Source organism: Syngnathus scovelli, chromosome 4 (genome assembly GCF_024217435.2).
Source record: "Syngnathus scovelli strain Florida chromosome 4, RoL_Ssco_1.2, whole genome shotgun sequence".
Taxonomy (NCBI): domain Eukaryota; kingdom Metazoa; phylum Chordata; class Actinopteri; order Syngnathiformes; family Syngnathidae; genus Syngnathus; species Syngnathus scovelli.
Window position 1 is genome coordinate 12,643,844 of NC_090850.1, and position 24,258 is coordinate 12,668,101.

At 44.2% G+C, this 24,258-nt stretch overlaps 1 protein-coding gene across 1 annotated transcript in view; it reads right to left on the reverse strand.

The window, feature by feature from the left end:
- The window catches only part of fbn1 (fibrillin 1), a 48,371-nt gene extending 25,019 nt beyond the window's left edge, over positions 1–23,352 (reverse strand). Inside the window, exons 1-20 of the mRNA XM_049718758.2 lie at positions 23,082–23,352; positions 22,659–22,913; positions 19,874–19,956; positions 18,388–18,486; positions 18,015–18,110; positions 17,093–17,188; positions 11,806–12,003; positions 10,615–10,740; positions 9,644–9,769; positions 8,016–8,168; positions 7,699–7,932; positions 7,438–7,590; positions 7,223–7,342; positions 6,533–6,658; positions 2,923–3,045; positions 1,752–1,874; positions 1,091–1,243; positions 694–747; positions 236–361; positions 22–147 (exon numbers count right to left, since the gene is read on the reverse strand). Of these exons, the coding sequence (XP_049574715.1) occupies positions 22–147; positions 236–361; positions 694–747; positions 1,091–1,243; positions 1,752–1,874; positions 2,923–3,045; positions 6,533–6,658; positions 7,223–7,342; positions 7,438–7,590; positions 7,699–7,932; positions 8,016–8,168; positions 9,644–9,769; positions 10,615–10,740; positions 11,806–12,003; positions 17,093–17,188; positions 18,015–18,110; positions 18,388–18,486; positions 19,874–19,956; positions 22,659–22,834 (2,491 nt within the window). The 5' untranslated portion in view covers positions 22,835–22,913; positions 23,082–23,352. The remainder of the gene's footprint in view (positions 1–21; positions 148–235; positions 362–693; positions 748–1,090; positions 1,244–1,751; positions 1,875–2,922; positions 3,046–6,532; positions 6,659–7,222; positions 7,343–7,437; positions 7,591–7,698; positions 7,933–8,015; positions 8,169–9,643; positions 9,770–10,614; positions 10,741–11,805; positions 12,004–17,092; positions 17,189–18,014; positions 18,111–18,387; positions 18,487–19,873; positions 19,957–22,658; positions 22,914–23,081) is intronic.
- Between the last annotated feature and the right edge of the window lie 906 nt (positions 23,353–24,258).

Genomic DNA, 24,258 nt, shown 5'->3' on the forward strand with positions numbered 1-24,258 from the left:
AAATGCGAACGCATCACGGACCTTCGCAGATATCGTTTTCCGGATTGAAGGTGAATCCTTTGGGACACTGACAGGTGAAACTTCCAGGTGTGTTCCTGCACAGGCCGTTATCGCACAATAGACTGTTCATCAGACATTCGTCAATATCTGAGGAAAAACGCACAAATGAGGATTTAGCTCGTGCAAGGATTTGATGAACAGTATCGTGCACCTGGTGAAAAGACACTTCACCTACCGACACAGTTTTTGCCCGTCAGGTCGACCTCAAAGCCTTCATTGCAGTTGCATTTGTATGTTCTCAGCATGTTCTCACACACGCCATTCTGGCACACATCCGGGTCGAGGGCACACTCGTTAATATCTGAGAGGACAAAACACAGCCGATTGCACAAAGAAAAAAGCGTGAATCGGTGTAGATGTTGATAGTAAATGTTACTTTGGATCTGTTCCTGGGCCATTTTTTTCATGTCAAAAACACCATACATATTCTTGAATAATTGGCAAAAATGTATCTTTATTAATTTGATTTTTTTTCAATGTTGAGGTTAAGAGAAGTTACACTAAAAGATCAGGAGACATTTTTCTTGGCTATGACCATCCCCATAGTCAGCCATAAAAATTGAAATAACACTATAATTGATTCATACGGCCCTGTCGCAATAATAAAGAATCAACACACTGTTGCATACGTACCTCTCCCATCTCCAGTTGTGCCAATGCTATTTGGACATAACGCCAGGAACTCGGCTGCAACAAAAAGAAAAGTTTGGTCAGTAAAACCATAACGTTTTCCCAAATTCAAGACATTTAATACCATGTTATTATCCATTTATATGCTTTGTCATTTAGCCTGGATGGTATATTAAGACGTCTCCTCAATGTGGTGCAGTGCTGGCTTCCGTTAAGAGATTTGAACAGGCGGGACTAATTGAATGGAGAATTGACAGTTTGACGTCTGTGTACTATATGTGTCCTTTCTAGAGTCAGCGTGTCACAGCACGCCAAGTATTTGGGCCATCCAGAGTCGAATATGTATGTTTTGAATTAAGAGGGTGGGAGGTGACTCCATGTGTGACTTGAATGTTCTTACCAGAGTTTTGTGGTGGGCAGGGCTGGCAGGGCTCCCCGTAGGCGTACTCGATGCTGGCACAGCAGCACTCGGATTTGGTCACAGCTCCAAATAAAGGCCGAACACATTGACCTCGCTTGTAACCGCCATAACATGAGCTGCGCATGTGTGTGTCTGTCATATGGACATAGCAAAAACAGAGTGAGTGAGTGAGTGAGTGAGTGTGTGTGAGAGATGAGGCAGACAACAGAAATGAGCAGGCAAGAGGCGGTAAACAATGACAGTCGAAAAACATGCTGAGGTTTGAGGCATTCTGCTAGGCTGAAATCATCCTAGTGAGAGCTCACCCACAACTGACAACAACAATTCCCTTCCAAGACAACACATGCAAAGATGTCACTTGGTGGGAAGCTGAAATTTACGCCTGCAAAATTCATCATATTAATCATTCAACCACACTGAATTAGGCTATTGTTGAAAGATCAATAGATATCAACACTGAAGTGGCTAAATTATTGCTTCACATGATTGTTTATGGGAATTAATCAGTTTTCTTGCTGAACTTATACTAAACGCCTGGAATTTGGGTTCTCGTTGTTCTTGAGGTTAAAAGATTAGTTTTCTATTCTGTCCACAAAGAGCACAAGATCATCCTTGAATTTACAGCTGAGGAGTTTCTTACCGACACAGACGCGTCCATCCAGGCCAACCGCCATGCCTGACATGCATTCACAGCGGAATGATCCCTCCGTGTTAACGCAGTGGCCGTTCATACACATACCTGGAGTCTCACACTCATCAATATCTGAAAGCAGATAAACAGAAATGAAACTTTCTGCCTTCATTTGGCAACAGCAATTCTCAGCACACATTATGTAGGTACTTTTGAGTATGACGACTGATTGAAAGTTGTAGTGAAAGCTGTGACCCCGATTCAGTTCCGTGGTCTTGAGCACATCACATTGATGATGGTGATAAACGATAATGCTGCAAGCGTGCAGATGGTTTTTGGTTTTGGGAGAGAGACGGCGACTCCAGGGACCCTTTTGACTCACGTTTCGGTAATGACCGCATACGTCTGAACACTTTACACACACCCTATGACTTAACTAGGTCAGCATCTCAATACCAAACGCCAAGTGGAACAACATGATTTCAACTCATCTTTTACGGTAGTTTATTTGTTAACTACTTTGTTAACATTCTTAGGTTTATTTTCTGAGGGAACCGGGTGATATGTGATATGTTAAATGAGATAGCGCCAGATGAAATGTTTGCAAAGTAGCTGCTCCATACCATTTCACAATTGTCTTTTTCAAACCAAAAAAAATCACATAACGTTTTTTAATTTCATGGCGTAACACAATCTAGATGATATTTCTTGTATTTTAGAGTCTTCTTAATTGAGACTACAAACAATTAGCCCCAAAACATCAAACTAAACCAAAGCCATTCAAACAAATTTCTGCTCAACTTGTGAGCACGTCTGTCAATCTGGTTTATGATTGGAAAAGCTGCTCCTCCTCCATCTTATGTTAATTTTACGACAAGTTCCTTTCCCTGTACATGAGCATGTTTATGAAGGGCTGGCTGCTCGGGAACGTCAGCGCAGGCAGGCTCCATCGCTCCACATGTCCAGCTGGGATGCTGCCAGCATGCTTAGGGATTTTTGCAAGGCTTTTTAGGGGATTTTTTTTTGCCCTTAGGACGCCCATAACACAAATTCGAACATAGCAGGCAAGTGGCCACCCTCCAAGTTTGCTGAAATATAGCCAACTCCTCCAATGACACACTGGCCAAAGCGAGGTAAGGATTACAATATCAGTGGGCAGAGAGGGATGCGACAAACTCACCTATACACATGCGCCCACTGGTATCGAGTAAGTAGCCGGGTTTACAGATGCATTTAAAGCTGCCATCCTCATTGATGCACAGTCCATTCAGACACATGTTTCGGATGAGGCACTCGTCTTGATCTGAGGACAATCGCAAAGTTTTGATCCAACAGTGGTTCACATGCTATTGACATTATTTTTATTCACAATGTCATAAAACCAATACTGCTTAATAAGGACTGAGATTATCACACAGTTATTATTTTAACAGTCGGACTAGCCTCCACACACAGTTTGGGTTCCGGTACAAGCCCTCTCGAGAGGGGCTGGACTCTCTTCCACTCTGGAGTTGCCCACGGTGAGAGGCGTCGAGCAGGTGTGGGTATACTTATTGCCCCCCGGCTGGGCGCCTGCACATTGGGGTTCACCCCGGTGAACGAGAGGGTAGCCTCCCTCCGCCTTCGGGTGGGGGGACGGGTCCTGACTGTTGTTTGCGTCTATGCACCAAACAGCAGCTCAGAGTACCCACCCTTCTTGGGGTCCCTGGAGGAAGTGCTGGAGAGCGCTCCTTCTGGGGACTCTATCGTTCTACTGGGTGACTTCAATGCTCACGTGGGCAATGACAGTGAGACCTGGAAGGGCGTGATTGGGAGGAACGGCCCCCCTGATCTGAACCCGAGCGGTGTTCTATTGTTGGACTTCTGTGCTCGACACGGATTTTCAATAATGAACACCATGTTCAAACATAAGGGTGTCCATGTGTGCACTTGGCACCAGGACACCCTAGGCCGCAGTTCGATGATCGACTTTGTAGTCGTGTCATCGGATTTGCGGCCGCATGTTTTGGACACTCGGGTGAAGAGAGGGGCGGAGCTGTCAACTGATCACCACCTGGTGGTGGGTTGGCTCCGATGGTGGGGGAAGATGCCGGTCCGACCTGGCAGACCCAAACGCTCTGTGAGGGTCTGCTGGGAACGTCTGGCAGAATCTCCTGTCAGGAAGAGCTTCAACTCCCACCTCCGGCAGAGCTTTTCCCACGTCCCGGGGGAGGCGGGGGACATTGAGTCTGAGTGGACCATGTTCCGCGCCTCCATTGTTGAGGCGGCCGACCGGAGCTGTGGCCGTAAGGTCGTTGGTGCCTGTCGTGGCGGCAACCCCCGAACCCGCTGGTGGACACCGGCGGTAAGGGATGCCGTCAAGCTGAAGAAGGAGTCCTATCGGGCCGTTTTGGCCTGCGGGACTCCGGAGGCAGCTGACAGGTACCGGATGGCCAAGCGGAACGCGGCTTCGGCGGTTGCTGAGGCAAAAACCCGGGCGTGGGAGGAGTTCGGTGAGGCCATGGAGAATGACTTTCGGACGGCTTCGAGGAAATTCTGGTCCACCATCCGGCGTCTCAGGAGGGGGAAGCAGTGCAACGTCAACACTGTTTACAGTGGGGATGGCGTGCTGCTGACCTCGACTCGGGACGTCGTGAGTCGGTGGGGAGAATACTTCGAAGACCTCCTCAATTCCACCTACACGCCTTCCATTGAGGAAGCAGGGCCTAGAGACTCTGAGGCGGATTCTCCAATCTCTGGGGTCGAAGTCACTGAGGTAGTTAAAAAACTCCTCGGTGGCAAGGCCCCGGGGGTGGATGAGATCCGCCCAGAGTTCTTAAAGGCTCTGGATGTTGTGGGGCTGTCATGGCTGACACGCCTCTACAACGTTGCGTGGACATCGGGGACAGTGCCTCTGGATTGGCAGACTGGGGTGGTGGTTCCCCTCTTTAAGAAGGGGGACCGGAGGGTGTGTTCCAATTACAGGGGAATCACACTCCTCAGCCTCCCTGGTAAGGTCTATTCAGGGGTGCTGGAGAGGAGGGTCCGTCGGGAGGTCGAACCTCGGATTCAGGAGGAGCAGTGTGGCTTTCGTCCTGGCCGTGGAACAGTGGACCAGCTCTACACCCTCGGCAGGATCCTCGAGGGTGCATGGGAGTTTGCCCAACCAGTCCACATGTGTTTTGTGGACTTGGAGAAGGCGTTCGACCGTGTCCCTCGGGAGGTTCTGTGGAGGGTGCTTCGGGAGTACGGGGTGCCGAGCCAACTGATAAGGGCGGTTCGGTCCCTGTATCACCGATGCCAGAGTCTGGTCCGCATTTCCGGCAGTAAGTCGGATTCGTTCCCAGTGAGGGTTGGACTCCGCCAAGGCTGCCCTTTGTCACCGATTCTGTTCATAATTTTTATGGACAGAATTTCTAGGCGCAGCCGAGGCGTTGAGGGGGTCCGGTTTGGGGACCTCAGCATCGCGTCTCTGCTTTTTGCAGATGACGTGGTGCTGTTGGCTTCTTCAGGCCGTGATCTCCAGCTCCCGCTGGAACGGTTCGCAGCCGAGTGCGAAGCGGTCGGGATGAGGGTCAGCACCTCCAAATCCGAGTCCATGGTCCTCGATCGGAAAAGGGTGGAATGCCCTCTCCGGATCGGGGATGAGATCCTGCCCCAAGTGGAGGAGTTCAAGTATCTTGGAGTCTTGTTCACGAGTGAGGGGAGGATGGAGCGTGAGATCGACAGGCGGATCGGTGCAGCGTCGGCAGTAATGCGGACCCTGTACCGGTCCGTTGTGGTGAAGAGAGAGCTGAGCCAAAAGGCAAAGCTCTCAATTTACCGGTCGATTTACGCTCCTACCCTCACCTATGGTCACGAGCTATGGGTCGTGACCGAAAGAACGAGATCTCGGATACAAGCGGCCGAAATGAGTTTTCTCCGCAGGATGTCCGGGCTCTCCCTTAGAGATAGGGTGAGAAGCTCGGTCATCCGGGAGAGACTCGGAGTAGAGTCGCTACTCCTCCACGTTGAGAGGAGCCAGATGAGGTGGCTCGGGCATCTTATCAGGATGCCTCCTGGACGCCTCCCTGGGGAGGTGTTCCGGGCATGTCCCACCGGTAGGAGACCCCGGGGACGACCCAGGACGCGCTGGAGAGACTATGTCTCTCAGCTGGCCTGGGAACGCCTTGGGATCCCCCGGGATGAGCTGGATGAAGTGGCTGGGGAGAGGGAAGTCTGGGAGTCCCTCCTGAAGCTGTTGCCCCCGCGACCCGACCCCGGATAAGCGGAAGAAGATGGATGGATGGATGGATATTATTTTAACAATTTAACATTTTAATGGCTATAACATTTAATGGTGTAGCATACAGCCAACCACATCATAGATTGATATTGCATTTCCTAACACTCCACGACAGAACGCTATCATGTAACAGTCTGACAATAAATGTTTTCTTTCAGAAACTGACACATGCCATATGAAGTTGTGCTGTGTAAATAAAAGCTGAGGATTCTTGTTTTCTAAAACACAAAATGTACACTAATGAGGATAAGTGGCTCGGAAAACTTGGGATGTATTATAACTTTGGAAAACTGTTGGACATGACATTAAATCTAATATTCAGACGTTAATGAGCCAAAACACGAAAGCACGAGCAGTTGCTCATTATAGCATGAAATATCCTTGAAACACCCTGTCTTATAGCTAGCTCACGTCTCCTTTACTACAGACTAAAAGAGAAATGTGGTTCATTAGAGAGGACTTCAGTGAAGAAAAAATATGATTTTCCATACATCAGTACTGCATAATTGCAGATGTGTTGACTGACCTTGACAGTTTTTGCCATCAGTTGAAATCTCAAAGCCAGCATTGCACACACAGTGGAAGCTGCCTTCTGTGTTCACGCAGCGACCGTTGTTGCAGATACGGCCATTGGCGACACACTCATCCAAGTCTGAAAAACGAGGCTGTCATCATGTACAGTTCGTTCTTAGATGTGGTTGTGTGTGTGCGTGTGCGTGTGCGTGTGTGCGTGTGTGTTTGTAGCACAGAGCATTGGGGAAATAATTCTGGATTACCTCTCACACAACTGAAATCCAATCACACACACCACTAAAATGACATCATATTGAATTATGCTCATTAAAAATAATTTGGTAATATGTGTGAGATTGTTCTCCTAGAGTGTGAGAATGTTGTTGTAATTTGTCTGAGTGAAAAAAAAAACTGTTGTGCATGTGAGAGTGTTTTAGTGTCATGTGTGAGAGAAAATTACAATGGTATGTGCTGGAGTGTTTCAGTGGTGTGAGTGTGAAAGCATTTCAGCAGTGTATGGGTGCATTTCAGTTGGTGTGAGAGTGAAAAATCTGAAATTTATGAGAGAGCTTTTCAGTAGTGTGTGTGAGGGCTTAACAGCTTTTTTATGTGTGAGAGGAAATAGTTGAGTTGAGCGTATGAGTGTTTCAGTAGCATTTTGTTTGTGAGAGAGGTTATGTTTGAATGTGTGTGTCTCAGTCACCTCTGCACTCTGTCTTGGTTGCAGTGGACTGGAATCCCACGGGACATCGACACATGTAGGACCCGGGAGTGTTCACACACTCGCCGTGCACGCAAGGGCTTCTCTCACATTCATCCTCATCTGCAGTGTAAACATCAGTGTCATTCAAAATTGTTGCCATTATGTCTCCAGTAGAAGGAACGACGATACACTCTCTGAACCCTGCAGTGACTTACCGACACACACGTTCCTCGTGTCCAGTGTGAAGCCCATGTTGCACTCACAACGGTAATTAACGCCCGGCAGGGGGATGCATCGTCCATTTGGGCAGAGGTTGCGATAGGCCTGGCAAATGTTGGTGACATTCTGGGTTTGGATGATGAAAGGACCTGACAGAAATGAGCATGAACGTATCATGAAGTGGCCATTCCTTCATAATCTCCCGGCTGATAATGAGCCTGATTAAAGCAGGACTTAATTTCTGTAGTGCAGTGTACCTGGAGGAGGCTGTATTGGTAGATTTCCTGGAAACTCGCCTTGACCTGGATTTGGGTATTGACCTGGGCCTGTGCCCGGGCCTGTTCCTGGCCCGGGTCCTGGGCCCTGACCAGGAGTACGGCCCGGAATCTGAGGGTAGATGCCCGGGAAGTCGGGGCCCCCCGGACCACGCCCAGGTATAATTCCCCCACCATTAATATCGGGTAACTGGATGCACAGTTTCTGGTACTCTTCTAGAGTGAGATGAAAAATAAATGCTTTAGCATGGACACACAAAGACACATGAAAGGGAGGCATTTGTTGAGATTAATCTGACCTGCTCCGCGAATGGGGCAGATTTCTGGAGTGGAGCCATCGGACCAGCATCGCCCGCTATCACAGCAGCACTGCATTTTGGTCAACAGCTGTGAATTTTGGCTGGCACAGCGCCCATTCAGCAGGCTGGCAAAACAGAAACCACCACGACCATCTGTGGGAAACCACATGGCATTGAAATCAATGGGAACGACAGGACACGCCATGTGTCGTCAGCATGATGAGGAAACAAGCAAAAATCAAAAACTGATTCACATTTTCCACCATTCACGAGATGGAGTCCACTGTCAACAGTTCCTGGCACTGGAAATCCGCATGACTAACACTAAGGTTCTAGTTAACACAAATATATCATTTTTTCTTTCACACCAAGACCCAACAAAGTTTTCATGTGGTGAGGTTTGACTAAGAAACATGTGCTTGATCCTCCAGGCAAACCTAGGAATCAAACCAAAATGTTTGGCGTAACTAGAGAGAAAGCCTCAGACATTCCCTCCACAAAACATCCTCTCATGGGGGAGTCGCGTGAATGTCTGTTTGCATACTATATGATTGTGTTTATGTGAATTTTTGGACCACTCTGACCCAAATTCCTCAATGGAGGGGCTCACAGTGAGCTGAACTTTACAGACTGATTTTGCGATGATTGTACAGTAAGTCTCTCTACAGCACAAAATGTAATGCATACAAGTTCAAAATAATTTGGACCTAAACAAACATTTTGAAACAAACATTTCTTAAGCATTAAATGCAAATGTACCTCAAAGTTAAATACAACTAAACTGCAACCTTAATTTGCACCTCCCTTCATTTGCTTGGAATCGCTTGTCAAGATATTTGTATTCAATTCAGTCACTTGCGGTAACAGTACCATAATTTTAGAGTCATTGCTCTATAGTCCAACAAGCATTCACGCTCACGATAAAGCCTAATGACAATTTAATCTTCCATGACAATTTTGTGGAATATGGGAGGGAGAAAACACAGTAAACATAGAGATAACATGCCATTTCTACACAGAAGCCGAAAGCCTGGATTCAAACCCCACCTCAAAACTGTCAAACTAATAACGTGTACTTTGTGCACACCTCTTTAAAGGACAACATATCTTATTTCCTGCTGACCTACTCAAATCAAATTGTTCCTGGTATGCACTGGTATGGGAGAGAAAAAAATATTGCAAAAGAATTTTAAGTCGGTCACTTCTTGCAGATCCAACAGCAGTTAAAAAAGGTTCCACTCATCTGGGAAGACTTTATACAAGATGCACTGGGGCAGATTCAAACTGGAGCACTGAAGAGGATTTCCCCCAAATTTCCCAACAGAGTTGAAACCACAAAATGATGTACAGGTTTTGGGTTGATGAAAAGACCGATTTGATACTGAATATTTAATTGATGAAGTGGGTGTGGCGCATTATTTACAAGGCAGGCGTTGTGAACAACTACAATCAGTTGACCTAAATTCTACCAGCTGGAAGCTTGAACCAACTTACAAGAGCGATTTAATGGAAACTGAATGATTCCCTCAAACTGTTTTTCTGATGTCATATCTGGTTAAGTCCGAAAGCACGACTAGTCGATGACGCGTGCAAGGTGAACGACAACCAGGAGTGACAAATGGACTCACCTATGCACCTGGAGCCATCCACGGAGACGTAGTATCCCTGTGGACACTTGCAGAAGTAACTGCCTGCAGTGTTTGAGCATTCGCCAACGCCACAGACACCAGGAATGTTGGAACATTCATCAAGATCTAAGCAGAGAACAGGAATGATTTTCTTCTCCTCATATTCGTTTTCTATTTGTTTGTTACAACTATAAACTGGAACGTAATCATAACCATCGATGAAAGGGATTTTGAATGGAAATTTGAATCTGTGACAGAGTGACCCACACATACAAAATTTGGTAACTAATGAGGACATTAAATACTTGCTCCTCGTTTTGCACGTCGGCCGACACGCTATATACTGTGACACACAAGTGTTTAGCACATATTTTACACTGCCCAGACGTTTTCCAACAATTATTTTCAGCTATAAAAATCGCGCATAATATATTTTGCCATTCGTATGAATACCACAAACTGCTCAATGTGTTTCCTTCAATTCCCATCTGGAGTTAAAGTTGGTCTCAAATTTGTCCTATTGATGTCTTAATGACTCCTAAATTTTCACTGTCACGGTACTGGTCTAAATTGAGGAGCCAGAAAGAGTTTTGCTAGCCTGTGCTGGTTATCCATTCCAAAAAGATGATTTGGCAGCACTTTGTGAAATGTCTTCCAAACTCCATGTGGATGTAATATTCAGATGGGTCAGTTTGACTGGTCGGAAGGGAAAAAAGCCTATTTAGAGTTATGATAAGCTTGGATCAAAGACCTGCCAGAGAGGATGCCGTTTTGGTTTAAGACTAAGAAACAAACGCGTATGTGTGGTCTCTGCTCACAACGCAATAATCAGTTCGCCACGCCTGGCATCAAGTTAACCGCAACTTTGGCAAATACTACACTTTCACAGTGTTCATGAAACTTATACCTCAAGTCATTTTTGGTGTACTCTGTCATTTGATTTAATAGGGCTGCCAAAGGTTGATTCTTACCATCACATTTCTGTGAGATCTCATTGAATCTGTGCCCAGCGGGACATTTACATTCGAAGGATCCCACTGTGTTGATGCAGTTTCCACCCTCACAGATGCCAGGGATCGCCTGACATTCGTCTACATCTGTAAAAGCACAACACATTTAACATTAAAAGTGGCTGCCGCATGTATATTCACTGTATAGTGCAAACGAGATGATTTACATGGATTGCTTTGACAAAATGACACAAAAAGGCTAAAGAAGGTTTAGCCAGTTAGGGCCAGACTCTTCAGCCTGACAAAGGAAACGAAGAAAAACGAGTGAAGCGCATTTCCCGCTGGGAGAACACACACTGAAGCCAAGTCGGTTAAGGAAATGGAAGACAAAGAGACACTGGGCGTCTGGATCTTTTTTTTTTTTTTTTTTTTTTTTTGCTGCTCAGGAACTTCCTTTCTGTTCCTTGTGAGATGACACAGAAGTACTTAAGGTAAAGGTTTTCACTTAAAATGCTTAGGACCGGTGCCTCAATACCACCTTTAACCCACCCTTAGCGTAGGTTACTCCTAATTAACGAAAGGAGGTATTTGTTATCCATAAACCTTCATGGAAGCAACATTGAAAGCAACAAGCCACCACTGAAAATAACAACAACAAAATATTTCCAATAGAACAACGTCTTGGATCTCATTAGACTGAAAAAGTACGGTGATACAATAAAATGGAATTTCTTGAATCACAGTAAAACCATACAGTTTTGACTTTCTTAACAACAAAATGCCGCCCGAGTGTACTACAAGGTGCCTCGGGCCCTGGCTCAGGCGCCCATCTCCTGTGGAGGCTGCGATGTTGTTGGGTCTGGAGAAGGCAGCCTGGCTGAGGGACGCCTTTCCAAAAATGAGCTCTCCCACATGGCACCGCCACTGACCCGTGTTACTGACTCTGACAGTCTTGGCGCAGTGGGGGACTGTGGGCATTCCATACACATGTGGGAGGCATTGCCACCCACCCCAATTTAACCCAATTAGAACTAATCCTCTTGGAGAGGGGGTGGTGGGTAGAGATGAGGGGTGACAGAAGGAAAGGGTGAAGGCAGACGAGAAGGGTAATAAGATGCGGTACGAGCGTCAGAGATGAACCAAGCTATGCTTTTCTTCCAAAGTCGAAACAAAGCACCAACACAGAAAGAGAGATTTAGGTGCAGACTTTACCTTGGCATGCTCCTGTGCGGTGGTTTGGTATGAAGCCTCTCCGGCATGGGTGAGGCTGGGCCGGGCACATTTCACACGGGTGACCCCATGCCCGTCCCACTGTGGCACAGCACAGAGTCTTTGTGCACACAATACCGCTAAGCTGGCCTTGACACATCTGTTTGTTCACTGAGGCGAAGCATGGACCGGTCCGATAGTCTGCGGAGGAAGGCAAAACAACAGTCAGTGCAAATTGTGTACTATGATGGAAAACACAATTTTACAGCTGGAATGTTTGCCACGACTGAAGGTATTGATCATTCCAAAGTGGACATCAGCTGCAATGTACGACAAGTTTTTTCCATTGGAGCACCATCTGACAGGTCACTGCCACACTGCATGCAATGCAAACAGACTCTAATGTAATATAAATGAATTCCTTTCACCACTCCTTGGTCTGCTTCTGCCCTAGTTTTGCAAAGAGGGGGAAACAATTCTGGTAAATTTCCATTAGTCTAGTCACAATACCAACATTTTGACTTTGATACTTGACCTGGATAAAGTGCCTCGACACCAGTTCTGAAACAATACCAACCATTAAAGTGGGAGTCAAGTCAAAAGATTCTTTTTGCATTTATATGTTCTATGTAATACCACTCGTCGGTATTGTGGATAATATTGTGTTTGCGGAATATGAGTTCAACTGAAAACCCAGCCATTGTTAAGCACTTGCTTACTCACAGTGCTTACTCAGCTTGTGAATGTCTCATGGCTAAACCCCAAAAACAAGTGAGTCGTGACCATTGCTACCTGAGCCCTCATACATAATACTCAAATCCAAAAATATTGCAACATCGAGACAAATCATATTATTTTTGCTTAAGGTTGAAAAAAAATATTTCAAAAACTTAGCAATAGCCAGTCTGGGGAAGAGTGAATCTCAAAGGCTGCATATCAACTGCAAACATGTTTATGGAGCCCAGGCGGGGATTTCCACCCCACTAGAAATAAAGCTAAAAAAAGATAATTCCCTTAATCCCAAAGTGTGCATTTATTTATCCCCACACATCACCTTTCCCCCAAACAGCAGTTATTTGCATTCAACCCCCCTTTGGATCGAACAGTATCAACAAATCTTATTCGGGTTGGTAGATGTCAGCAAGAAATAAAGTGTAGGCTACAAAGGGGGTGTGGAACTTGTACCTCTATACAGTAAATAATCGACAAAAATCATTTCCACATTTTACAGCAGACAACAAACAGCAGGAGAAAAGACTGAGACAAGTTCCAACAGCACAGTTGTTTGAAACAAACGGGACATTGTGCGTTCCTTGTGTGGACCAGGGCCCAGCCCAGGCCCATCACGTGCAGCGCAGCCTCCATGGTGTCTCTGCCTCTGGCTGCAACACTGTGTGAACCAGAACTGGGTCATCTCTCCTTCTCCCCACCCTCTTCCTCCCACCGTCACGCTCAGTCTACATCGCAGACGTACGTTTGCCATTGTTTAACTACGACCTCCGCCCAAACACAAGAGGAAACTAAATACAGTATACTGATACAAGTATTAATTGTTGACTAAAATGGTAAATGGTGAAAAACAACAGTGACGACAGAATTAAAGTTCCCAGTGCGGAAATTAGAATTTTTACATTTTCTCAGAGTAACTTTTTTTTAAAGCAACACACTTTTTAGTTTGGTATTTCTGTTAAAAAGAAGAGGTACTTTTATTCCATTACATTTAGCTGTGTTCCACTTTCTTCACTATAAAACAACAACTTGTCATTTTAAGGCTAAAACGGGAATTTAATCTGGATCAACTTTAAAATACAAATGAATGAGATTTATGCCAACAATGTTAGCACAACAAAGTTGTGAATTTGCTGACTTGCTTTTCCTTATATCGCTAAGTGTGGGGACCATACAAGGGACAACAGTTCAGTCCACTCTTTTTCTTGGTTGCGAAATACGGGAAAATTTCCATGACATTAAGATATTTAGTTGATATTTAGTTGATTTGCCTAACTCAATAATTTTTGATTGATTTGTTGCCTAGAAATTTTGAGTTTAGTCAAACTTTTTTCTACTTTTATATTATTGTATCTACAAGTGTTTATTATTGTACACAGTTTATGTTTTGTAAAGGAAACGTGTCACAAGATTCAGTTTCACCAATCAAATGGAGCCAGGCAGTCACCTGACCGTAAAGTCATCACAGCCCGACACAGAAGCAACGTTTTCAAACTGACGCGTTACGTGAAACATGGCAAAAATCTATATTTACCGTACAGGGATTCGGCAACTCACCCAAGTGAGAAAAGAACGGCTCGGTCATGAACTGAGATTTACGTACCCCTAAAAATGCCGGCATCTAAGCCTTCAACAGCTCCACTTGGAAGAGGCTGCATTTGCTTTTTACAGATGTTACTGGGGCATTTAAAGCGTGTGTAGTTGGGAATTAAAGTAAAATGTAAGTGTTGACTTTACATAAACAGGGAGAGGCTGAACGTGGTGGTGTCATTTCATCTGTCCCCTCTCTCCATGAAGTGTGTGCAGCTGGGGTAGGGGATCCACCCATGGCCCGTTCAGCTGGGAGTGCTTGCACGTGTCCATGCACATGCGCACACGCACGCACGCACACACAAACACACACACTGAGTCGTCAGAATCCCGGCCCGCTCATCTCTAGTCTCGCCAACGATGATCTCAAAACAGACCAAAACTCACAAGAATGTTGCTCTCTTTGTTTCACTGCTCTACTTTCGGAAAACCATTCCCAAACTATTTGGAAAATTGTTCACACACACTAATAACTGTTTTGGTAAACATGTACATGTGATGTTGAAGCAGAGAGTTGATTTCAAACTCAAGGCCAGTCATTTAATGTTCATACAAGTCGGGATATTGTGAACACAATAGAAATACAGTATCTACCTCCCCAAGGTCATGTGTGCTGTATGCACAACAACATTACCTTGCCAGGCAGGAACTGGGTCCAAACATTTCCTTGGATTCATTCCAAATCGCACAATTGCATTTGAACAACTATTCTGTAGCCACTGTTTGTCAATGTCAATGACTACATACTTAGAGCTGTTCCTAGAAATTTTGTCATGTCACTTAAATAACCTCGGAAAAGTGAGTACATCTCTCACATTTTTGTAAATATGTTAATACCCAATTTTTCGGATTATCAATTGCTCCAGAGTATAAATCGCAACCGTCAAAAATGCATCATAAAGAAGATGACAAACAAACATGTATTATATGTTGATCTCAATTATAAGTCATATTTTTGGGGGGGAGAGTTAGCTAACAAAATCCGAGAACCAAGAACAATAGAGCTCAGACTCGCACCCAAAATCCTGTTTCTTGATTGTGGTTGCATTCGGAAATATGTTCAGTCATTCAGAGTGCCCCTAAAAGGAGTGCCTGAACCCGGTACGTCAGGCACTACAGATGGAAACCGTTCAAGCACCAACTGCTGATTGGTTTATAACATGGGCCTTCACAAATTAATGAGAGGGGAGCACCATTATTTTGCAGCATTTTCCAGCAATGCCAAAAACCTTTGGGCATGGAGTTCAAAACTTTATTCCCACTGGAATCCTCTGCTGCTCTTTTATGATGACATCATGAAGCAGGTGGATGCAAAAGATTTAGTTTTCTTCCACTATGTAATCTTAGAGCCTAGATCGGTATTACTTTTGCATACTATCACATACAGCTCTCAGAATGATAGGTAGACAGAAACTGTGGCTGGCCGATGTCTGAGTCTTCGCCAAATGAGTCTTAAATCCGGCCCATCAGCTAGGTTCAACAAAACACACAAAACCCGGGGTTATCTTACCACTGAGGTTTGCACTGGACTGGAGCAGACAGAAGCAATCCAGTGATGTACTTTGTGTGCTGCCTCATTTAGGTTCAAACTGTCACCAGCAACCCAAGTTAACGCAATTGCTTAGAAATGCTTGATTTCATCAAATGAGTGGATGCGATCATCAGCCTTACGGACAGCTGTGGCCAATACCACATTCCAGCCTAAATCACATTTAGGAGCAACAAAGAAAATATTGACAAACCAGTCTGCATTTTTGGGCGACTAAGTCGTGCATGTTTCTTGCTGTGGCCAGCTGGTCTGCAGACAACCGATATGTTCACGTTGGAAGACAAACGTTTGTGTGTGTGTGGTTGTGCGCTGACGAATAGGATAAGATCTAGTTGAAATGGGACACAGCTCCATTTCAAACATTCAAATTGTGTGAAGCTAAGTGTGTTCAAGGTTGACTGTACACATGAACTTCATTCATTCGGTCGTCAAGGAAATGCCTGGGAAAGTGACTTAAATGCAGCCGAAACACAAACACATCCATAGGCCTGTTTTTGTCTTGGTGAAGACGAAATAAAAGATGAACTCAATGGAAACATAAATATGGGTACGTCACATTGTCATTGTCACAAAACTGAGGGAAAAATGAAAAAGGTCTCTGCACAGCCCTGTTTGGATGCTGCATTAAGAGTCACGTTATATAAAATGTTTATACAGCACATTACTATACTTAACATTTGGTCGGATGTTCTAAAAATACTGTCCTTGTCATTTGACCCGTGATGTACTTGCTAGATAATTGCACAATAAAAAAATATGCGTGTCACCATAGAACTCGCCATTTGAAAATAGCATTGTCCCACATCACCAAGCTTCCACACAGGAAAGGAACAGAAAGCACACTCCAGTGTGTCAAAGTGTGTTTGAGCAGATAAGGCCAGTCGCTAACTCATCCGGCTAGCAGATAGCGTCTTAATAGTTTCAGGGTTGAAGAAAACACTGAAGTAAACCAGGACAAATCGTCCACCAGACGCCTCTGAGAGGCCCCTTAAGTCTGGACTCGTTAAAAGGGACAATACTAATTAGGAGCTCTGCTGACAATCCAAATATTAGCTTTACGAGGTCAAGACTTTGACCTCTACTGGTCATCACTGCAGCAGACCTCGAGCATGTCAGCTCTCACACGTTTGACTTTAAGACGTTGCACAGGCGTGTGTATTTTGGAGCATTCACAACCACAGGAGGTTGGGAAGATTTGGGCTAACAAAGCGAAAAGCAAAGATGTTACATTCCCCAGAGCTTCATTGCAGAGCAGATGTGGAAATTGATGCTCACCGCTGGGCACAACATGTCAACATTTTGCTTGCACAACAAACCTCATTCGGTGGCACAAATTCCAAAAGGTGGATTCAGTTACAGAAAAAACATTCATCACCCAGTTCTCACTTACGCTCTGAAGGCAAGATGAGAAGTTTTCATTACCTTTCTCGCACTGTGCCCCGGTGAAGCCGTAGGTACACACACATCTATTGGGAGCCACACATCTTCCTCCATTAAGGCAGCCATTTTCACATACCGCTGGACAAAAAGAGACAAGGGTTAAATTTGGTTGACATAACATGATCTAAATTTTTTTAAATTCAAAATTCATTTCAAGGTGTCACCTTGGTCTGACGATGTCAAATTCTAATTGAATCAGTTAATGTATTCGCTAGTCCATTCATGGTTCAAACACCTGTTTTGCCATTTAGCTCCTTGTTTGCGAACAGCAAGTTGTGCAAAAAGTACTTACTTACACACTAAATAGTTGGTCATGTGCACGAAAAAGTTGAGAGAAGGTCATATTACGTTATGTAGGTACATATCCCACTAGTTTCATCAACACCTCAACACTTTAGTACTACATCAGGAAAATGCCATCAAAACCGAAGAAGAATTTAGTATTTTTGGCCCATGTAGCAAACTCGGGTGTTGTTATATAAACACATAGAAAAGTTAATGTCTTCCAAATACAATTGTGTGTTTATAGAGGCAAAGGAGCCACAATAAAATATAAAATATAATCCCTCCTAGTGGGTTAAAATAAGGTTACAATAACAATATAATTGTGAATAATTGGATTGTATCCTAAATACCTTTCTGAGGGTCAATCGGAACTGAGGTAAAACAGAATATTTTTGTACAAATGGAGTTACTTATACAGCTGTCCCTAATGTTCAGGAAGGTGAAGGGCGTTTGTCTTAGAATTGTGTCCAAAAACAGAACAAAATTTGGAGCAAAGCCAGTTGCTGTTTGCTGGAAGGCAACATTATATTCAGCTAACAGTACATCCTGTAAAGTGTTGCTAGTTTTTACCAGATTCTGTCAAAAAGATCAATCAGGCAATATAAGCAGCGATACTTACGTTGACCACAATGGTTTCCCACATAGCCTTTCTGACAGATGCAGTTGTCCTCAGCACAAGTCCCCCCGTTCATGCATCGAATGTTACAGTGCTGAACTGTGGGTAGAACATCACACTTATAATTGACTTGCAATCAAATTTCAAATGATCTGTGTATCAATCTATCCATGTGAGGGATTGGTCAGGTGATCATTCAACATTCAATCAACAATCAACTGGGAGTGGCAAATAAATAGCTTTGCCTCCTATTTGGAAAACCATTAAAAAAAATCAAATGCTCTGCCAGCATCTCTCTATATTGTGTTTAGTTTCGCTGCACGAGCCATTAGATTCCATTCACTGTGGCAGGATAAGAGATGTGCTGTCGCCCCACCTGATTTGGATCCACAGGACGTGGCGACTTGGCCGGTGGGGCAGGTGCACATGTTTGGTCTGGAGCAGAACCCATCTCCGCAACTGCTGCGACATATGGCTGCAAAAAGCGCAACGTACATACATACATGTTTCATTTCAGGAAGTCTTCAATGTGCGTGCGAGAGAACGTAATTGATGCATCTGCTGAAGGTTTTACGTTTCACTTGCAGAGGGTGTAGCTATGATCTCAACCTCATCAACCCTCAAAATCTCAAAGCGAGTCCAATACAAATGGGGCCCGATCTTTCTTAACCCTAATCATGGTCATGTTATAGCTGGCGCCACATGTTCCTAGCTGAGCCATTCTCTTTTCTGACTTGCCATAAACGTGCACTCGGGAGGTGTTTTTAGTTGCCGCTGGCTGTTTTTTTTTCGCTCCCCAGCTTTTTTTCCACAGCCTGTTGGTGGCTTTGCTGCATGGCCTCAGCTCTGGTCAGGTAGAGTCCAGCCACTGACCCCTACTCCCCGAACCCCACTGCTAAACAATGTCATTAGAGCCGTGACAGGCATCCTGGCAGCCGGCCGCCCCGCCAGACTGCACTCGTATGAGACTGCGGCCTCTCAGACCTTCCTGTCTACTGAGAGAGGGGGAGAGGACGAGAACAGAAACTATTAAAAGAAACTGCCAAAAGAATGCCGGTGTAAATGAAGCAGAATTAAAAATTTCCACTTGCTTGAGGTCACGTTGTCTGCTCGCACTCTATTAAGAGGATTTGACTCTCCTTTATAAACATCATTATCCACTCTCTACTGCAATGTCACTCCAATTAAATAAGCAAATAAGTGGGGAGTTGGAATTATAGGACAACATTTCCTTTTTTTGCTAATTTGTGCAATGTCGAGCCCTCAGGGGCAGCGAGGCCTTCTCCGATGGCCTAAACATTATCAGATGTACTCACCTATATTCACAAGCTAAATTTTAATGGCTGTGCCATAAACAGTGAGTAAAGTGAGTAAATTATTACCAAGTATTTTTTGCCTTCATCTTATAATGTTTCACTCGGCTACATGGATTCCAGTATCCGTGTATGTAAATAGTTAGCATTTTTTAGTCATCCGATTGGTGAGTCGGAGTGAAACGCCAAGTTCGACAAGCCACTTGCCCATATGAATACATTTAATAATCAGCATCTGTGGTATTTTATGGAAAAATATATTTGGTTTTGACACCATTATATATAACTGATTCTGAGTTGCTCTATTTGAAGAGCGTGACACATATTGTGTGTTAAACGATAGTGATGGTTTTTCACAAGTACGCCGTGATTGTGGCGGTATTGGATTAGATTAAATTGGGTAAATCCCACTGAAGGCTCAGCTGTCAAAAACAGGATTCACAAATAAAGACATGACTGTCTTTTGAATGCTTTCGTTTACCAATATTAAACTTCTTGGGTCAAAAACTCCTAAAACGCCTGTAAATGTTTGTTTTAAATGATACTCACGGACAATGCACTGGTTCCCCCCAATCAGAGTCTTCCATCCTGGGCAGCAATAAACATTGTTCCTTGAACCACACACGTTGGGTCTGTAGAGAAAAAATATAACACGTACATTCTATAGAACAATTCAGGTATCAGGATGAATGGGCACAACACAAATTGAAGTCCATTGTCAAACAGGGAAGGGAACCCTAATGTATACCTAGGTACAGTATATGTGCACAATCCAGTGAGTCAACACGAGTGGCTGAGGTTTGATTGACGCCATCAGAGCTGTATTAACTTAAAATACATTTTTCAATCGTGGTTGCAATTTGTACTGTATCACCCCCACAGCTGATTCTAATTTTGCTCCTCTTATTTAGTTTGATTAGGTAGCCAAAATATCAAAACCCCATCTTAGAAGTGCGGGCCAACAACCTAAATTCTTATATTTGATCTGTCAAATTATACTAATTTCTCATTCTCTTGGCCACACTGCTTTTATGTCCATAAGAATGTTGCATCTATTTTTGTTTTTCTCTCATCAGATTTCAGTATTGTTAATCTAATCTGCCTAGGACCTTCTGGCTAATGTAATTTAAAGTACAGAAGAATCTTATGATACAAGTTTTCGAGATATGAGTCACTGCTGGGATAGGCTCCAGCACGCCCGCGACCCTCGAGAGGATAGGCGGTTCAGAAAATGGATTGATGGATGGAGTCAGCAATTCAACCAAATTTTATCTTGTGAGCGCAAATTTGAGACGTGAGCACTGTATAATAACTGACTTTAATTCACTTCACAATCAGCAGTCATTTGGCAAATTGTGATAAATTCTTCAAAACAGCGGCTTCAAGCCGTCCCACTTGAAGTTTACAATGAAACTAAACATAAACCAAAGAGCATTACATGTATATTTAAATCAATGTTGCCTAAGAGTGGCCCCATCTGCATAAATGCTACATATAATGGGAAATGGCACTGACATGCTAATGACTAGCATCAATAATCGTGTTTTCAGAACCTTTTAAACAATAGATATTTGAACACAAATGGTGGAGCAACACATAGACAATATAGCAATATTTACATATGACATATATTCTTTATCCACTATGAATAAAATGAACTAATATTATAATATCTTACAGACAAACAGTTCTCGCTGACAAATAGTTGTAACATTATATTGCCTATGGGTGGTCAAGGCGGGCACACCAGAAGGAGCGGCATAGTGAATTGAATTGCAGCAAAAATCATGATTCACCATATAATTAATTTAATTAGTTCCTGATAATATCTTATTCTATTTAATTCGATTACCACGTTTTGGAATTTACAATAACAAAGTAATATTTTTAGCAATGGAACTGTTTCTTTAGCCAATCGGATTAGTTATCGGTGGTATATCAGGTGAGTACTATAACGTAATTTATTGATTATTTCGGTTTTTTTTATTAGCTAAATATTCATAGTGAACTGCTCCACATAATGAACATGTCACAGTTGCATGCTGTTATATCATTGAGAACATACCTATGCTACATGAGGTAAGAAAAGCAAAATCCTGAAGCACCTTTGAACATTTTTTTTCCTGTTGATGTAAATACATGAGCCACCCTGCCCCCTACAGGTGTGCCCGAGGCTTACATATGTCAGACTTCAATCCGCGTTGACCTGCGGGGTCATTGGATGTAACTCCAACCAGATCCATGAGGTAATCACAAGGATGTCAGAAACATTCTTCTGGTGGTAAGTCAGCGTGACACAGCACGCAGTCTTCTAGAACGCAGATGTTCACATAAATGAACTTAAAGTGTGTCAAAAAAAAATGTCTACTGTGTGACCTTCATCAGCTGTTTGCTGTCATCGCTGCGCACAGATGGCCTTTTTTGGGGAGGCTTTTTTCTTCTGCCTTGCGTGCTTTTATCCTCTCACAAATGCACATGCAAACCCACACTTACACTCCAGCAGAGAACTGTGTACAGCTGCAGATGTGATTTATCCACATTTTTTAAGGCCTGAAAAAGGATTAGGTTGTTCCTCTGTCTCTCTCTCTCTCTCGCTCAGTCTGTCTTTCTCTCTGCCACAGCCACACACGACCAATGGCCTCCTTTGTTTGGATGTAATTTATTATTGCAGGCAGCAGGAATGTGATCTCCATGCCAGTATTTAATTGCGAAGCTTTGCTCCAAACTTCCCCATCATGGACAATCTTACTCATCTCAGGCAGTCTTGCATTGTTGTTATTATTAAAACATGCACACATATTGCCCGACCTTCAGGGCTCATAAAGGACGTACGTGTGTTCCTCTGTTACAGCCTGAAAAGCGAAATTCCGTGAGTAATTGAGGAATATTTTATGTGTTAAGTGTTGGGCATTTTAAGTTGCACAGTCTCATTTTAGAATTTTGTCTATTTGAACTCCATTCTCTGGTTAAAAATAAATAATTACTGTAGATATTCAAGTTGGATGACTATGTTTTACTTGAGTCATAGTTTGTTTAAAAACAGTTTTACACAAGTTTGGCAACTCTACTATCCACCAAGGCATTTTTGTTTAACAAAAAAAGTGAGTTTTTCAGCAAATAGGTAGACAGGTGTGTAAGTATGTGCTAAACTGCGAATATGCAGGGGTTCACTATATACAACAAGAGACACCTGCATGTGAACGCAATAGTGAGAGATGCTCATTGAAAAGAAGAACGCATGTGAGTCACCAGAGAATGAAGAGAAAAAGATGGAAATAAAATCAAGGCTGCCCATATGGGTCTAATGGTTGAGGGATTATCATAGTCACATTACCCTCTGAGCACGTCCGTCCCTCCCCTCCTTTTGGCTCTGCCGTTTCTGGAGTCGGTGGTTCTGACCTCGCCGGTGTCCAGAACCTCTGCGGCGTCTCCGAGCAGGATGCAGAGGGACAGCTGGGCCACCAGAACCAGCTGCAGGAGCCTTCCTCCTCCGCTCTTAGTGTTCTGCATATCCACTCCTCAAGTGTGCAGTGTTAACTAGATGTCCAGCCCTCTAACTGTGGAACTTGTGTGCAGTTTGGAGTCAAAGCTGCAAAAACAATAAGAGAGCAGAGAGGGGGGGGGGATACAAGATCGTTTAAGGGCAAAACAACTCCATGGCACTCAGTAAAACATCTGGTGCGTCGTGATTAGTCCTATTTGGAAGTTGGTTAAAGTCGCAATAACACGCAGTGTAAAATAAATAATAAATCATTACCTTGACTCCCAGGGAGGAGATTCTCCTCACACCCACCAGAGGAGCTCTACTGGCTTCCGCGCAGGTATGATGATGATAAAAGTTTAGAGAGGTGAGCGCAAGCTTCCGAAGGACGCCTGTGAATAGATGCGCACGGTCACGCGCAGAATGGGTCCGTGCGCATCCAGCTGCGTGTAGATCCACGAGAGATCATTCAGAGGAGCTGATGCATTCCACAGGAGGAGAAGAGGGCTGAAAAGTCACTGAGGCTTTCTCCCTTACTCGGCTCTTTCCTCATCCCTTGCCTTGCTCAACCCCCTCCGCCCCCCTCCCAAAAAAAGTTCCCGACGAGTCATACCACCCCACCCACACGCATCCGAATTCAGGTCTCGCGAGAGTTAAAACGCCCGTGCCAAAAACGCACAAATTGCTCTGCATGTTTACTTTGGACTTTTACAATGATCAATGGAACGACTAAAAGTACTTGCACTGTAAATTTATTAGAAGTACAGACAGTTAAAAAAGCAGACTGGTAAAAGACAAACGTGGAGGTGATTCGGCTCCTTTACTTAGATTTAAAAACTAAGTACAGACTAAAATACAGTCAAACCTCGGTTTTCGACCACAATTCTCGAAGGCGGTTCGAGAAGTGAATCGCTCGAATTCCCAATCTATTTTTCCCATTACAAATAATGGGAAAACAATTTAATCCGTTCCAAGACTAAAAAAAACCCCGCCTTTTTTAAGCATTTTTTCATTTGCACATTTTTGTCCGATCCCGCAACTGCAGCGCGCCGCCGAACGCGCAACGGTAGCGCGCCGCCGACCGCGCAACTGCACCGCGCTGGTCGCATTATGGTGACAGAGTCGTCGCTGAAATTTAGAAAAGATTTTTAAAGTCCTGATGTACTTTTCAAAATTTAAGTGGACCTCAGTGCGCAGGGAGCTTAACTTTGTCCGATCGCGCAACTGCAGCGCACCGCCGAACGCGCAACCGTAGCGCGCCGCCGACCGCGCAACTGCACCGCGTTGGTCGCATTATTGTGACAGAGCCGTCGCTGAAATTTAGAAAATATTTTAAAAGTCCTGATGTACTTTCCAAAATTTAAGTGGACCTCAGTGCGCAGGGATCTTAATTTGGTCCGATCTTGCAACCGCAGCGTGCCGGGCGCTCACTGTCGCATTGCTTTAAGAGCGT